The 17,848-nt window shown below is 30.8% G+C and overlaps 2 protein-coding genes across 2 annotated transcripts; one reads left to right on the forward strand and one right to left on the reverse strand.

Moving 5' to 3' along the window:
- Window positions 1-639: 639 nt before the first annotated feature.
- Window positions 640-11,094, reverse strand: LOC115881818 (murinoglobulin-2-like). Its single transcript, XM_030899486.1, has 16 exons — window positions 10,853-11,094; window positions 10,273-10,454; window positions 9,330-9,577; window positions 8,671-8,787; window positions 6,947-7,180; window positions 6,121-6,297; window positions 5,723-5,974; window positions 5,016-5,207; window positions 4,495-4,761; window positions 4,120-4,357; window positions 2,579-2,670; window positions 2,108-2,165; window positions 2,014-2,040; window positions 1,850-1,955; window positions 1,524-1,746; window positions 640-855 (listed from the first exon to the last, which is right to left on the reverse strand). The coding sequence occupies exons 1-16, from the start codon at window positions 10,921-10,923 to the stop codon at window positions 640-642; spliced, it is 2,700 nt and encodes an 899-aa protein (XP_030755346.1). The 5' UTR covers window positions 10,924-11,094.
- Window positions 11,095-11,228: 134 nt separating this feature from the next.
- Window positions 11,229-11,935, forward strand: LOC115881819 (GPI ethanolamine phosphate transferase 3-like). Its single transcript, XM_030899488.1, has 2 exons — window positions 11,229-11,238; window positions 11,300-11,935. The coding sequence occupies exon 2, from the start codon at window positions 11,300-11,302 to the stop codon at window positions 11,933-11,935; it is 636 nt and encodes a 211-aa protein (XP_030755348.1). The 5' UTR covers window positions 11,229-11,238.
- The last annotated feature ends 5,913 nt before the right edge of the window (window positions 11,936-17,848 follow it).

Consider the following 17,848-nt stretch of genomic DNA (forward strand, 5'->3'; position numbering starts at 1 on the left):
CTATCCTAATGTTGCATAAACTTTGCTCTCATAGACACGTCTAAGGGAGAGATTAACAATATTTATTGATTAGTTTTGGCCAAACATATACATGCAAAATGTAAACAAACCCTTATGTTTGTTTACAGTTTGATTTGACCACGGACTTATTATATATAGTCTATTTTTAAAATTTCACAATGGCATTGGCATAATTTCAAGATATATGTGGTAGTAAACAAAGCACGCCACATTAAGATTAACCCTAGCATCAAAAAGTTAACTCAGCTTTATACTTAGAGAAAAATAATTTCATTTTAAAGAGTTTTATTCTATATCTATGTAACATTTTTCCATAATAAATTGTATTTTTTAAATGCGTTAGCTCATGCAGAAAATTCTGTAGTGAAGAATCAGACTATTATATCCTAAACTTCATTTATCATAATTTCTTAGACAATGATACACATATCTTTATTTAAATAAAAACAGCAGAGGGTATACACAGTATAAATTATATCAGTGACATAAGTGACTGCTGTCTGTTGTGTACAGTGAGTTTTGTCTGTTATTTAAATTCAAAAGTAGATTATTTTTCTGTAATATTTTTATGTTGTTTGTCGAAATGTTATATTTTCTCAATGGACAGAACTTACTAGCCTACCTTTTTGAAACTATAGTATCTGGACCACATGGTAACGCATACTGATTATCCGTTTCAACGGAGACAGTCACGTGAGCTATACCAACTTCTGTACCGGATATCTGGTAGTTATGAGTTAAGGTACTGCTTTCCTTGAGACAGTAGGAAGTACTCAGAAACGAATGTGGATTGGTCAGTTGAAGATTGCCCGTCAGTCTTATAGAAACCCTAATCTGGAGTAAATGAACAATATGATTACAAAAAGTATATAATTCAGAAAGCTGTGCTATCCTTATTTTGTATAAACTTTGCTCTTATAGACACGTATAAAAGGTGGACTAACGATATACATTGATTAGTTTGTATATTTATAGTTTCAAAAATCAACCTATTATATCTCTTAACCCCATTTATCATAATTTCTCAGACTATGATTCGCATATCTTTCTTCCAATAAAGAACAGCAGTGTGTACACAGTATACATTAATTCAAAAGTTTCTGTAATAAATAACTAATTTTAGTACAATTTGAACTATATTGTTATTTCTAGACTCACTATGACACCGCTTTTATTTGATCACACTCTATTATTTGACTGTTTGATATTAAAATTAAGATGAAATACTTCGTACAACTAAATAATTTTATTATTAAGCGAACTTTGGAATTTGATAGACCAAATTCTTTATAAAAATTGTTTAACAGACCCTGACAGTGACAGATGTGTGTGTCATTTAAATTCTGAAGTAAAATATACATTTTCTGTCATTTTTTGGATGTCTTTTTGGTTTTGGATGTATATCGGCATTCAAAGTTGGTTTCATTACAAAACTTTATGATTACTATACGGGTTAATAACCTAATAGTTAAAAACTAAAAAATACTTCAAGATATACTTACGGGGAAGGAGTAGTTGAGATAATTGAAAACATTGATGGGCAAGTAGAAATTTTCGTCTTTTTTAATGGAGTACGGTGTGATGACTTGAATGAAAAACGGTTGGATACTGATCACTTCTGTCTGGGGAGCGAACGACACGCCATCTTTTGACGAAATACAATAAACGTTGGTTGTCCAGGTCGTTATAGAATGTGGTAGGTCTCGATGTATTTGTGTAGAATTTCTATAAAAAATGCTTGTTAATAGATAAGGTATACAGTCGTAATAGTAGACCCTATTCCTAAAGAGTTTAACTTTAAACATCCTGTATATCATTAGACACTTACTCCACTGGAACAAACTCCCACAACCAATTTTCGGGAAAATATGTGCGAACTGTCACTTCTGACGTTTCATCGATGTCATTATTGTACTGATCAGTCATGAATTCGGCTTTAAAAAAGTTTTGTTTATATTTAGTTATAATTAATAGAAAGAAAATTTAAAATACCTTCATTGGCGTCGGTAAACAAGGGACCTAAAACGAAAAAATGTCTTTCCATAATAACTTTGTAATTTTTTGCGTTAATTTTATTATTTCTTACCGCTGTAACAAGGCTTTGTGACTATCTTCAAATTGGATATAGTAATCACTCCAAATTTCTAGAGAAATGCGGATTTTTAAAAAAACTTGTAAGAATTGTGAGGATTTTTCATTCGCTATTCACTATGCTATTTCATAATATACAGGGTGGCCCATTAGTCAACGAAAGTTCAATACCGTGGTTGTTTACAAAGATATGAAAAAAAGTTCTATATAAATGTTGCATGTTTATGTATATCCTAGAAGTATTTTGTTTTATACAGGATGTTTGTGGTTTAAAAACCATTAGACGGTTTTGATAAAAATTTACTGTGTTAACCATAATAGAAAAGCATAGCTCTAACCAATAATAAACTTAAATTCACTGCAGTTTTTAACCACTTTGCTCGCACTAATGAGCCACCCTGTAGGTACGAATAATCCAAAAATCGATACAGAATTCTCATTAAGATAATAAAACTTTCTCACTTACATTCAAAACATCGTAAGAATCATAATCCTCTGAGAATGTAAAAACATGTCTTTTATTCCTCATAGAGGTTGAATTGGCAGAATGATGTAATGCTAAAAAAATATCTGTTATATTATATAAAATAAGTTAATGCAAAAAAATAAAATCATTCTATGAACTTATTATTTGATAATTTTATTCAATATACAGGGAGGTCCGAACTGTATTCCGGAAACTTCAGCTGCATATTCTGTAGATGAAAATAAGTAAAAAAGTTCGTATAAATGTATGTCCTAAAATGCTGAATTTCGGAGATACGGGGTGTAGAAGTTTAATTTTTATTTCGATTTTTTCCAAATATTTCTAAGTAACGTCAATATTTCGATGAAAATTGGTGTCTGGGAGTTTTGTGACACGAGAAATTTGATTTTGAAGTCAAAATGACTCCTCTTTGTAGGGGGCGCCACCTACATGTGTTTTAACTGTTTTGAAGATTAACGACTTTTCGTCCGTACCGGTATAGAACTACTGACTGAAAAAATATACATTTCCATGACTTTTTACGTAAAAAATGTCTCTTGGTGAAAAACGAGCAACCATTCTCAATATATTTAGAATGGAAATAGTCAATACATGTCATTATTGACAAAAAATAAGCACACGTTGAGTATAGCTATTTGACTGAAATAATAAATTTTTATTTTTTAAATTAATCATGATTAAACAATTTCTGTTGAACTTTTGGCACAAATAGATTTCATGTTTATGATTTCAGTTTAATAACTATTTAGTCAACATGCTTAATTATGTCAGTGATGACAGGTATTGATAATTTCGATTCCAAATATCTCGAGAACCATTACTCTTAGCGATTTTTACCAAGAGACCTTTTTTACGTAAAAAGCATCGTAAATGTATGTTTTTTTACTCAGTAGTTTTATACAGGTACGGACGAAAAGTTATTACTCTTCAAACCAGTTAAAAATATGTAGGTGGCGCCCTCTACTAGTAGGAGACATATTGACATCAAAATCAAATTTTTCATGTCAAAAAACTCCCAGACACCAATTTTAATCAAAATTTTGACGTTACTGCAGAAATTATTTGGACAAAATCGAAATAAAAATGAAACTTCTACACCCTGTATCACCGAAACTAAGCATTTTTGGACATACATCTATACGAACATTTTTACTTATTTTTATCTGCAGAATATGCTGCCGAAGTTTCCGGAATACAGTTCGAACCACCCTGTATTGAGTAAAATTGCTTCTTCGAGAAAAAATATTTTTTTGGAAATAGATTTGTAAGTATTTATATAATTAGTTTTTGACAAGTTTTATATCAATTTTTAGTAAATGATTTTTTTTAGAAAACAAATTAGTAACCTCATCAAAATTATCATCGATTTTCTTTCCTCAGCCGTCCTTGACGCCGTTTTTTTTTTCATACGGTAGTTAATGCTATTAATTTAGTTTTTGATAATTTTACTTCGTGTATACAAAAAACTTTTCAAACTTTAAATAAGCTCTATCACTCTGTAAAGACTCTATATTACTCACCTAGTATTTTTTTATTATTCGATATACAGCTTGTCCTAGAAGATCTAGCGCCATCTTTATGGTGAGACATCGTTTTAATGACGTTATCCCAATTGAGATTTTGTGATTGGCTGGAAGATATGAATTTAGTAGCTTTATCTGTAGCTGTAACAGCGCACAGAGCCTGTTTGTCTGACTTTATAGTTAGAGTAGCTGATTTGCCCGGAACTAGCTGATTTTCGTTCCAATAAGCATCTACCTAATTTAAAAAAAATACAAAAAAATTTAATCAACCTTTATTTTCTTTTTTTTTAACTTTTTTTTCTTTTTTTTATTATTTATTTATTTTTTTTATTAATTTTTTTTTATTATTTTTTAGTTTCATTTTTCACATACCTTGTAAGAACAGGGTTTTACTTCTTGTGTTCTACTAGCTGCTACTGTTTCGCCATCTTTAGTAATATAATACACCAAAATTTGGAATTTGTAAACAATTTTCTCCATTTTTATTTTTATAACAAACTGATCTACACTCGATCCAAACTTGACAAATCTGTGTTCATTTCCTAAAAAACTTTTACTATCTTCTGAGCTTATTGCATTGTGCTTTCTGACAGTGTGTTTTATTTTCTTTAATTTATTTATTTCTGAATTTATTTTTACCTACAATATAGTTTTACAATAAATAACATATACAGAGTGTTACATTGAAGTTTGTATTATATGGGATTTTGTTATTAATATATTTATATTTAAAATCCAACCACCCAATGTGAAATTTGACTTGAAAGCCACGTTAGTTAAGTTAAAACTATTTCTGGTTATTTTCAAGCAAAAATCAAAAATCATTAATAAAAACATCCCATATAATGCAAATTTTATTTGTATACTATATCTATAATCTATGACAGTCTTACCATATAATAAAAAGTAATATTTTCTCCTTCTTTGAAATGGTCAGTGGTATATAAAATTTTATACTGAAACGGTGTATCGCAAGTTTTGTTGATATTCGTGTCCCTTTCAATGTAAATGTAACTAGAAGTGGGACTGTAGAGTCTAACAGCTAGAAAACTGTCCTCGATGTTAGTGTTGTTGATAGAATTTGCCTTAAAAAAGAAAATTGTTATTGTCTTGTAATTTTATTTTTATTGTGTTGTAATAGTATTTTTATTTTATTGATATTGTACTGTTATTGTACTTTTTTGTACTTTTATTGTACTGTTATTGTAATTATATTGTACTTTTATTGTATTGTTATTGTATTGTTATTGTATGGTTATTGTATGGTTATTGTATGGTTATTGTATGGTTATTGTATTGTTATTGTATTGTTATTGTATTGTTATTGTATTGTTATTGTATTGTTATTGTATTGTTATTGTATTGTTATTGTATTGTTATTGTATTGTTATTTATTGTTATTTATTGTTATTTATTGTTATTTATTGTTATTGTATTGCTATTGTAATGATATTATAATGCTATTGTAATGCTATTGTAATGCTATTGTAATGCTATTGTAATGCTATTGTAATGCTATTCATAAAACATTTTTTAAATAAAACTATTTTATGTATGATTTAGTAACTTATTGCACATCATGTAAATTATACAAACTTACATCTAAATGTATATGAAGAACACTATTTTTTAGTGGCCATAATTTAAAAGGAATAATCCCATCTTCTGGAACAGTGTAGTTCCTACATTCTTCATTCTTAAAGTAGTTCCAACTTTTCTTTATTGCTAGATTGTAGCAAAGTTGGATCACTTCGCCACTGATATCAGTGATTGCGTTGATCAGTTTCATTTGCCCTTCGTAAGGTACTCCAGGGATGAATATAGGGCTGCTTTGGATTTTCAGAGTATAGCCCTAAGAGTAACAGTAGGTCTGTTATTTATTGAAAAATATTTTATCTAACATATTTTAACAAAAATTGTGTTAAGATTAAGTAAAAAATGAGCAAAAAACGGAAAATATTACACGTTCTTTTTTTCCTTGTTTCGCAATTAAATTACCTTTACATGGATTTCCGATTTTCCGGTAACAATGTCCATTTTTGTTGTTCCTTGCTCAGTAACTGTGGCCGTAATATGAAGAAAAATTCTAGGGTCCGCCAAAGAGAATTTTTTACTTATATCGCTCAAGTTTAGTTCGTATTTACTGATATCGAAGTAGGCACATCCATTGTCCATCTACAAAAATGTTAAGAATTAGAAAAATAGAAAAGATTTTTTTTTCATATTTTTTGACGAGGAATCTGAAATTTGTTCTTGCATTTTTTGGACACCCTGTATAAATTATTTAGGGTCCTAACACATAATCAAATATTTCTAAATGCAGGGTATCCTTACATCCTCAAAACTATGTAAATTATGACGTTATAATATTTTCTGAATACGAATTATTGTGAGGTAAATCCACTAAGCGAAAACACGAGGAAAAATATATACAGGGTGAGTCTTAAGTAAGTGCAAAATTTTCAGGGCTGCATGGTGGATCTCGATAAAAGAAACATATTTTCTCTTGTTCGAAACGTTTTTCAAATAAATCAAAAATAACCGAGTTAACTTTGAAAATTTCCAAAAAAAATATTTTGCTTAGATTTTGAGAACCACTGGATCTTTTCTCGGTTTTCTTTCATGTAAATTTAATCTACTACCTGTGTTGCCATATTATCAAGAAATAATGTTTTTTAACTAGGAAAATTTAAATTTTCAAAAAAATTTCACAAAAAACCTCAAAATCGTGTTTGTGGGGTCGAAATAATAATTAACCTCTAAAAATAGTATTTGCACTTATTTAAGACTCTCCCTGTACTACAAACAGCAGATTTTTTCTCACCTCTTGCAAAATATTTAACACTTTCATATGGTTCACAGAATCGTGGATTTTTACAAAAGCAGTACCCGCAACTGGTTTGTTGTAAGAATATTTAGCGCAAACGGTAATATTTATCGAATTTGTTTTGTAAAATACGGATTTGGGATGGATCAGGTCGATTTTGAACCTTGGCACTACATATTTGGCAACTTCGAAGGTTTTCATTAATTTATCCACCTCTATTTTCCATTTTCCCTACAATAAGAAAAAAAATTATAAGAACTATCCAAAATTATCGTCTCTAAAAACAGGTATAGTCTGTCCAATGAATCTGGGAAGATTTTGACAGATGACATCCAAAAAAAATGACAGAAAATACAATTTGCCTTTGAATTAAAATGGTGAATGCCTGACAGTGGCAGACACAACTGTCACTATCAGGCATCCCCTCGTTGAACAGACTATAGATTTATTTCGATGTTCTAAAAGATATTTCCGTATGACAAGATATTTTCTTATACAGGATGAACGAAAATTGGGTATTTTAGGAGACTTTTTTAATTTGGGAAAATTCTATTTCATTTTCAATTCAAAAATATTCTCTTGAATTCAAGAGAGTATTGAAATTCAAACTTCATAAACTTGGAACAAAAAACTATTGGTACTCACCAATTAGTATCTATACCAATTAGTGAATTAAAGTGACAAACACAAGTGTCACTATCACTTCAGGAAAATATTTTTACTGTGAATCTTTCAAAAATAATTAATTTCTAAGATATACAGTACCGGCCAAAAGTGGAGAAACTTTTTAAATTTATTTACTGCCGTTTTACAAGAACGAAAAGGTTTATAAAGCGCTATATATTTATACATAGGATAACTGTCTCATAAAAATACACACAAGATTTTTTGGAAAAAAAGCCTTTATTATTATAGTGGTTAAGGTGTGCTGAGGATTGAATCTCTCATTGGCAGGACGTTTCACCCACCTAATACCATCCGAACCAAATTATACTTGCTTTCATCCGACCAAGTACATTTTCCACTGCTTGTATGTCCAATTTGCATGTTCCAATACAAATTGTAGTCGGGCCTGCCTCTTTTCTTAGAAATAAACGGCTTTCGGGCAGGTCTTCTGGCATTAAGTTGTGCCTGTTTCAGACGCCGTCTAATGGACCTTACAGATATTGAAATAAAGGGATATTCGTTCCTTATATCTTCCGCAGTGCAAAATGGATTTCTAAGTGAATATCTTCTTATTATTTTATCTGTCGCCAAAGTTGATTTTTTGGGTCTTCCGGGCTTGGGTATACTGGCAGTTGTCCCACGATTTCTATACAAAATAATCTGTTTGCAAACAACACTTTTTTTGTCTAACAATATCAATTTGTTTAATTCCCGAATGATACTTCTCAATTATGATTTTTTTTATGTGCAGAGAGTAAACTGTATTTTGATACAGTAAAAATATTAAAAGTTTCTCCATTTTTGGCCGGTACTGTATATTATGTTACGGTTAAGGTCATATACATACATTATAAACATTTTTTATGAAGGTTTATATTTTATCTGAGATTATCAAGAATACATATTTTATAATAATAAACTAAATAATAATAATAACGGACTTAACTTTTGAAAAAATTGTGTTATAATATTTTTTTGTTGGATAGCTAGAAACAGACAGGCTACTATTATTAGAAGTTGAATTTTTAGATAGTACTTTTCAAAAGTTTACTTACTATTAACGCTTCTTCAACCAGAGGATATTCCAAGTTGACCAATCCGTGGTCTAGAGATATATTATTCCAGACAAAAACACCAACATCCATGGGATTTCTTATCTTGATTTCGGATATCTAATTTTTTTATAAAATTGGACATAAATTTTCATATTTCTTATTTCATAAAAATTGATAGAAGTTCATATATATTTAAATGTATAATAAACATAGAAAGATAATATTTAATTGCTTAAAAAGTTTCAATATCGATGCGGGACTAAGTGAAATACAGGCCTATTTGCGTTTCAAAGTAGGCCCCAGTGACGTCACGATAGTAGACCTAAATATTCAGCTATTTTAAATGTGATTAAATGGTGATATAGGAGTAAATAAATGGCGGGATAAGTATTTCTGTGACTAATCACACTAATTCAGCCATTTTTTTACCCCGTTAAATTTTCTTTCTATAAATACCATAGGATCAAAAAAAAACGCCGTCAGACTTGACTTTGAAATGAAGATCGCTGTCATTTTATATATAAATTTACATAGAGAATGTCAGTGACTGTTTTTTTTATTTCAAAACCAACTAGATGTCATTCTTTCGATCAGAAGGTACAATCAAAGTTTTTATACAAAAAACGTTATTAGTATTAGAAAAAAATAGCTTTCTATACCTGGGAATTACCGGGTAAAAATCTCTCATTCAAACACAACACTCTTATTTTAACCAAATCGCCAGGTTTGTACATTGCCCTGTCAGTTTCAAGAAATATTTTACAACTTTCCTTGGGGTACATCAGGATAGGATCCTGATTGTGAGCTGATTGTACCTGATTACCGTCAAGAACCTGGATTTTGATACTGACGTATTGTGGTTCAATTAAATCAAAGTCTGGAACGTGCATGTTAAAACATGTGTGTTCTACAAAAAAGCGTGAAACAGTAAAAATGTGACAAAAGACAGAACCATTATCAGCAGATAAAAATTATAATAATATATTCTTATTTAAAATTGATCTACTTTTATATAGACACATGATTGGCACTTTTACCGAGCGTAACAATATGCCGTATGATTGAAAAAAAACGGCGTCAGCAATGGTTATGAAAATGAAGATTCCCAACCAACTGGACGCCGTTTTTTTTCGACCATACGGTATTTTCAGAATGTAGAACAAAGTTAAGGTACTAGAAGTACGAGAACTATAAGTAATAGAACTCTTGGAAAATTTATTATTCTTGAACCTTGTAATTAAATATTCTGTTTTTTTTTAATTTTCTTGGGATTTAGGTTCGGGAAAACTCTGATTAAGTTTTCATTTGGGTTTTCATATTTTTATTTCATTTTTAAAGGAAATAACCAAACGTTTCGGCCAACATTACAGCCTTCATCAGTTTTGACACTAGCTACACTGATGAAGGCTGTAATGTTGGCCGAAACGTTTGGTTATTTCCTTTAAAAATGAAATAAAAATATGAAAACCCAAATGAAAACTTAATCAGAGTTTTCCCGAACCTAAATCCCAAGAAAATTAAAAAAAAACAGAGTAATAGAACTATTATATAAGGTTGGACCGTTTTTTTTATATTTTTTCTTAAAGGTTAATGAAAAAATACCTGTTCCTAAATTTCTTTCGGTCAGAAAATGATGTCCTTTCAATTTTAGATCAACTAAAACTCTTGATGGTGTATTTATATGATGCAAAGATAAACATACAGTTTCATTTTTGCCAGCTGAAAGAGTTTTTGGCATGCTAAAGAAGAATCCTCCATGTTTTCTTATCAAGTTGTCTCCATCGCTTCAAAAACAGATCATAGTCAAAATACTAAAGAAATATAAACATCCTGGTAAAAACCGCACATATTAAAAAAAACACGTTATATGGATTCAAACTTCAAACATAGTTTTAGAAGAAAGCATATTATTAATTATTTTAACAAATAAAATAATACATCATTTAAAATTGATAAAAAATTACCTGAGAAACAACCCAAAACAAATATCAAAAACTAGAACTTGAAGGGTAGAAATATATTTGAAATAAATACTATTGCTTACACATTTTATAAAAGATTGAGTTGATAATATATCAAGTAGAATGCAAGAACGCTTGGTCACCTTGTATAGGTACGTTGTTTTGCGAAAATCTTACAACAAAATGGAACAATTTTACATTTTTTTTAAAACCATGCTTACTTTTCGTTAATTGCACTGACATTCGAATAAAACAAAATATACAACACAAAGGCACAGGCAACTTGATGCATTTCTAATTTATATGGACTATCATGAATGAATTCATGCCGAGATTAAAATAAAAGGGATCCGCACTGATATTTACTACGGATTCTCGTGCTTGAACTTTGACAAATGTTTTTTAACCGATAAAAACTCTTTGTTTTGCAACATTGCATTCAATAAATATTCTTTTATATCGATATTCCATGCGATAATATTTTTCTTGCATTGAGCGCATTATCTTCAATAAATTTGTCCTGGAAAAAAATTCATATTCTTGAACTTTGTTTATAGGCAACTCAAAATACACCAGTTTTAAAGAGCTAACCTCAAAAATTAGTCACGTAAATATAAATATGAACATTTTTAAATAAGACAATAAGACTTTAAAACAATCTTTTTAAGATGAAAAAGAAATTAAAATATGTGATAACGTTCGTCTGGTTTTGTTACTTAGTTGTCTCTGCTATTTTGCTGTTTTCTCGTGGGTTTTTATTGACCAGGACAGTACAAGACAATAATGCTACTTGCAGTTCAAAACTTGAGCATTTCTGTGATTCAAACGATGAAGAAAGTTGTTTTATTAAAGGAAACGAGGTATTTAGTGAGTTTCGTAACGAGGCTTTGAATACTTGCTTAAAACCTACCTCCAAAGTAATTTTATTAATAGTAGATGCACTCAGATATGACTTTACTGTTTACAAAGACAGAGAGAATCCTTTACCTTTCCAGAACAAGTTACCAATCATAAAAGATACCTTATTAAATCACCCAGAGTCTTCGAGATTGTATAAATTTATTGCTGACCCACCAACAACAACAATGCAAAGGCTTAAAGCACTGACCACAGGCAGTCTTCCGACATTTATTGACGCCGGTTCGAATTTTGCTACATCAGAAATAAACGAAGACAATATTATTGACCAGGTCAGCAAAAATAAAAATAAAACTACCGCCAGTGTGGTGTTCTGCTGGCGATGCAATTACCTTCCCCCCATCCCAGCCCTCGCATCTAATAAGCGGATCTTTGCTCATACCTAAAGCATAGTTTTAAGAAAATATCAATCCATCGTTTGATGTGTGGGATCTGGATACAGTGGATAATGGAGTCAAAAAAAGCATATTTCCGGAGTTGAAAAGGGATGATTGGAATTTACTGGTTGGGCATTTTTTGGGAGTGGATCATTGCGGTCATAGATATGGACCAAACCATCCGGAAATGTCCAGAAAGTTGTCAGAAATTAATAATGTATTCAGTAAGTTATTTTAAACATTTTTTTTTTTTGAGTTGGGAAATTAGTCATGACAACGCGACGTCTAAATCCTAAAAAGGATGGTACGATTTTATTTTAATTCTAGAGTTGTCATAACAATAATTATTTGTGCATGTTATAATGTTCAATAATGTTAAATTTAAGTTTTAAATTAATAAAACAATTTTTTTTAAACTAGGGTTTTTATTCCTATCACGATACATTATTACATGTATCATGGCCTCTAAAAAAAAGTAGGAAGTTGGGAAAATTGCTTGTCCTCCCCCCCAAAAAAAGTTCTAGCGTCACCACTGTGTTCCACATCTCCTTCTTCAAGAAGTGACTTGTAAAACGTAGATGCTATCTCTTCTGCCTTCCTACCGGCAAGTGCCTCGTTCCATAAAACAGAAATATGCTTTTTGTTATTCTTTGAGGACTTGTCTTCGATTGTGGCGAATTCTTGGTGAAATGCTACAGTGCGTCTTGTAAAACACGTTTTTTTCTCCCCGGTATGCGAGGAAGCATAATCTCTCTCTTCAGTCCTGACCCCCATTAGGGAGTATAGTGGTCAGCGTAACATCATGGATGATTTTTCTCCATGCGCCTCTATCTTTTGTCATCTCGATGACATCGTGCATTGGCTTGCTACAGCTAGTCGTGATCTGGTCTATCTAGAGAGTTGGAGAGCGGCCACGTGGTCTACGTCCCTCCACCTTGCCTTGAATTATGAGTCTTTCCATATTGTCCGGACTTTTCCTCATTATATGTCCAGAATATTTTAGTTGTTTTAGTCGGAAGCATAATAAGTTTTTGGAAATCTACACTTCCTATGAAGTGACTATTGTTATAGGGCCTGCAATTGTTTCAAAAAGCAGTATCTTTTTAGACATTCGCTTACTGTCTTTTGCCAAGTATTCCTGATAACTTGAAATCAGATGTTTTTTTCGGTAAAAAGCAGCATCTTATTATGATTCAATTTACTACCTTTTGCTATAGAATATTTTTTTAAATTTGAAAATCTTAAAATATATAATATGGAAGTATGTCAAATAAAAGTTAGATACTGCTACTTGCGTTATTATGACAGGCAGTTTTATCATTTACTGCTAGATTCCATGAATATTTTGACACACTTAAAACTGAGCTAGCATGTCCTAACCTATTGCAAATGATAAAGCGCTTACTGCTAATGCTGTTTGTAAGAAAATAGCGGTTTCGTAAAAAAAATCACTTACTGCCTTTTTCCATTTCACGTCAGAGTAGTATATAGTTCACAATAATCACCAAAGCTACCTTATCATATTCAAAAATAATTTTAAACAGAAATGATAATTGAAATATATAAGTATTGCAAATTGTAGGTGGCAAATTTCTTTCGCTTTTAAAAATTAACCTAGGCATGTATTGACATGATCCAAAAAATAAAATGCTCAAGAGACATGGTTCTGACCGTAAAATTATATTTTAGGAAAATTTACACACGAAATTATTGCACAGGGTGTTTTAAAGTTAAGGCAAAAAAACCCTCGATTAACCCTGCATAATATGCCAAATACTATACTAAGTTTATAAAAAAATTAGTTTACGAATCAAAGTTTATATTATAACTATATACAGCTTCCTAAAAAATCATGAAAATAGGGCTAAAAAAACGAAAATATAATACTTTCAATTTGACCAAAAATTTCTCCGTTGCCTTGTAAAAATGTAAATCTTTCTGCACAAGTTTTGCAAAACATAAATATAACTGCATCGATGCTGTAACTACTTAACAATTTAATTTCAAATTCCTCTAGGTTAAGGTTGAAACCTTTGTTGAAGCTCTACTTGAAATAATTTATACTTAAACTTGACTAGTTTCTCTTGCTATAAATCGAAATCACCCAGGTATTTAGCGTGCGAAACAATTTGTTAACAATTATTCGAAATCCATTGTTTCGATCTGATTGAAACAGTAGCGCGTGAGCTTAGCATGCTTAATTAGTCGACTCGCACGCACTATACGGGATGTCGCGATTGTTGTGCCTTATTAGTATTATTGTACTTAATTTAGTACAGAACAAAAAGTTAGAAGTTGATTTTCCACAAAATTATATTAAAAAAATAGTACAACATCTTCTAAATAATATAATAATTTTTTCTGCGAAAAAATGATGATAACGGTTTCTGTTGAAATTTTAGCACAAAAAGATTTCAAATTTAAGATTTCAGTCTAATAACTATTTGGTCAACATGTTTAATTTGTCAATGATGACAGGTATTGATAATTTCAATTTCAAATATCTCTAGAACCATTACTCGTAGCAATTTTTACCAAGAGACCTTTTTTATGTAAAAAATGTTTATTTTTAAATGTATATTTTTTAAAGCATATGTAGGTGGCGCCCTCTACAAGTAGGAGTAATATTGACATGAAAATTAAATTTCTCATGTTCAAAAACTTCCAGACACCAATTTTCATCCAAATATATTGACGTTACTTCTTAAATTATTTGGAAAGAATCTCGAAATAAAAATGAAATTTCTACAACCTGTATCTCCGAAACTAAGCATTTTTGGACATACATTTATACGAACTTTTTTACTTACTTTAATCTGCAGAATATGCCGCCGAAGTTTCCGGAATACAGTTCGGACCACCCTGTATATTTTAGGAGAATCAGATATACAATTTAATTGTCTATCAAATTGTATTATACCATTCTTTTACCTATCTCTTCCAGTTTTCGTAGAAAATGCCAAATGTCAAATTGATTGGTCTCAATCTTTTTAGACTGTGGTACGGATAACTCATTGAACCAATGTCGTTGAGTCATCCGTATCACAATAATGTAATACGAAATGATGTAATGATGTGAATGAAAGAATATAATATGAGAAACTCTCGTGAAATTCCTGTCAGTATACTTGGTATGAACGTGCATTAGAAGTTTCTAGCGAAAATGCATATCTACATCGTAGGTTTTTGTATACCGGGTGTTGCATCGTCGGACGGGATATAGAAATCCCATGTAAATTTTAATGGGGCCAATTATTGATTTCCCTAATTATTTTAGAGAATAATTATATTTAGGTTTATTGAAGAGCACTAAAACCCACATTCAAAAGAATAACTTTAGATATTTTTGATTAGCTCGTTTACGAGTTATCGCCGATTTCTTTTTAAATATTTCTGCTTTCTTATGGCCCTGTATTTACTTGAGCACCAGTCAAGGTAAAAGATAACTGTCAAATGAAGTTGTCATTTCAGAAATCACCTATTTAGTGCTTTACTATGGCTTTACTATTATTGAAAACTCATTCCTACATCGGAAATTTTAAAGATGTATTTATAAATACAAATTAATATGAATTAAAGTAAAATAAAGTAATCAATTACAAGGTTAATTATAGCATTATTACAATATTCAATAACTTATTAATTTAGGTACTACTAAATTGTTAGAACTTTAGGATTTAAGATGTTCAAATATTCCTCCATCGACTGCTAGATAATAACCCAGGCGATCATAAAATTCTCTTCTTACATTCGCTAATAGTTGGTAAACTCAACTTCTATTGCACTCGGCAGAAATAGCATTTTTTAACTCGTCTAGATTTGGGTATTTTTTTATCTTTGTATATCCTGTTATTTAAATGGCCCCAGAGAAAGAAATCATTTGGCGAAATATTAGGAGACCTTGCTGACCAATTTACTGTATCATTTAGGCCAATAACGTTTCCGTTAAAACTATTGTCTAAATATTCCCGAACAGCCAGGGTACTATGTGCCGGGCAGCCATCCATTTGGTACCAAACTTCCTGATTTTCCCTAGCGGCATCATGTAAAGCAGGTAGAATATGATTTTCGAGTAGTTCCAAATCATATTCTGCATTTAAATTTCGCGTAAGAAATAATGGCCCGATAATATTGTGTCCGAATATCCCTGCCCAAACATTTACTTTCTGTAGATATTGCGTCCTTGTTTCGACAAACCTGTGTTGATTTTCTTTGTTCCAATATCGATAATTTTGAACATTGGGTTCAATATTTAAGGTAAACGTTCATTCATCAGTGAAACATGTTTTTTAAAAATTCCCTATCCGTGTTTGCTCTTTCCATCATATCAAAACAAAACGCCTGCCGCCGTATTCCGTCCCCATCTCGTAGCTCTTGGTGCTTTTCATATTTGAAGGAATAGTATTTATGTCGTTTCAAAATTCGAAACGCTGTAGTTTGATCTATTCCTATTTCATCCTCAAGTTTCCTTGTGCTGATCTTCCCATCGTTCTCTTCATGCACAATAAAACTTCCAAGTCGGTATCATTTCTTGCATCTTCTCTTTGTTCCTGCCTTGCTTCACATCTGCAGTTATTTATTAGGGTACCTTTGGTCTCAAATCTCTGGATATTCCTTGCGATTGTAGATTTTCCAGGTATCGGTCTATTCGGATACAGAGCAGTAAACATGCCCGACACCTTTTGATAACTATTTCCTTGATAATACCATTTAATCATCAATACTTTTTCTTGTAGGTATAAGTTTTTAATAATAATAATAAAGTACTAAATAGATAAATTTCTGAAATGACAACTTCATTTGACAGTTATCTTTTACCTTGACTGATGGTGCTCATAAGTAAATACAGGGCCATAAGAAAGGAGAACTATTTAAAAAGAAATCGGCGATAACTCGTAAACGGGCTAATCAAAAATATCTAAAGTTATTCTTTTGAATGCGGGTTTTATTGCTCTTCAATAAACCTAAATAGAATTATTCTCTAAAATAATTAGGGAAGCCAATAATTGACCCCATTAAAATTTACATGGGGTTTCCTATGTCCCGCTCAATGATGCAACACCCGGTATATGATTGTTTCACAACGAGATCTATCCATGAAAAATGTTTTCAAGATGGCGGCACTTGCGGAAATACCGGAAGTTGATAGCAACTTTCTTATATTAAATAGGTACCCCCATTTTATACTACATACTTAAATTCTCTCTAACATTTTATGAATTTTGATGTCAAACACTCTATACTTAACATTAACCGTTTTTGAGAAAAAAAAATATTTACAATTTTTAAGAAAAAACTGTCTGTCAAAAAAATTTGAATAGCCTAAACATCAAATTTAGCGATTACCACAGCCACTGCATCATAAAGAGAAGACATAGGGCTCTCTATTTCAAAGATTCAATTGTTCTAATGCCATTTAACTTTGGTCGTAGCTGTCATGGAATTGCGCGATTAAAAAATTATCATAAATCATTTTTTCCAAATGGAAACCTACTTTTTTATTGTTCAACTCTCACTTTACTGTTAGGAAGTACGAAGTTAGCCGGTTCAGATAGTAAGCACATAAAATGAAAATATCATTACCGCAATTAGTGCAAGAGTTAATTTAAAAAAATTAAATACAAAATTATAGTGAGTTATGTTCACTTGATTCAAATTTAATGATTTACTGATTATTTTTTAAAGAAGTTGATTGTTTTGAGAAGAACTTGTTACTAGAATTTTTCTATTATTTTAAGTTCAATTTAGTACATTTTCTTTAAAAATGAACTTAGTACATTAATATTAAATATTTGAGCTCCATATCGTGCCAAGCAGATATAACGATATAAAACAAAAGAAATTTTTAGTCCGGTCAATGTGGGCTTGGATGAAGAAAACAATTGAATTAAAAGACATACGTCAAGCAGCCGGATCTCGGTG

This window comes from Sitophilus oryzae, unplaced genomic scaffold (genome assembly GCF_002938485.1).
Source record: "Sitophilus oryzae breed Bouriz unplaced genomic scaffold, Soryzae_2.0 scaffold_1742_pilon_pilon, whole genome shotgun sequence".
NCBI lineage: Eukaryota > Metazoa > Arthropoda > Insecta > Coleoptera > Curculionidae > Sitophilus > Sitophilus oryzae.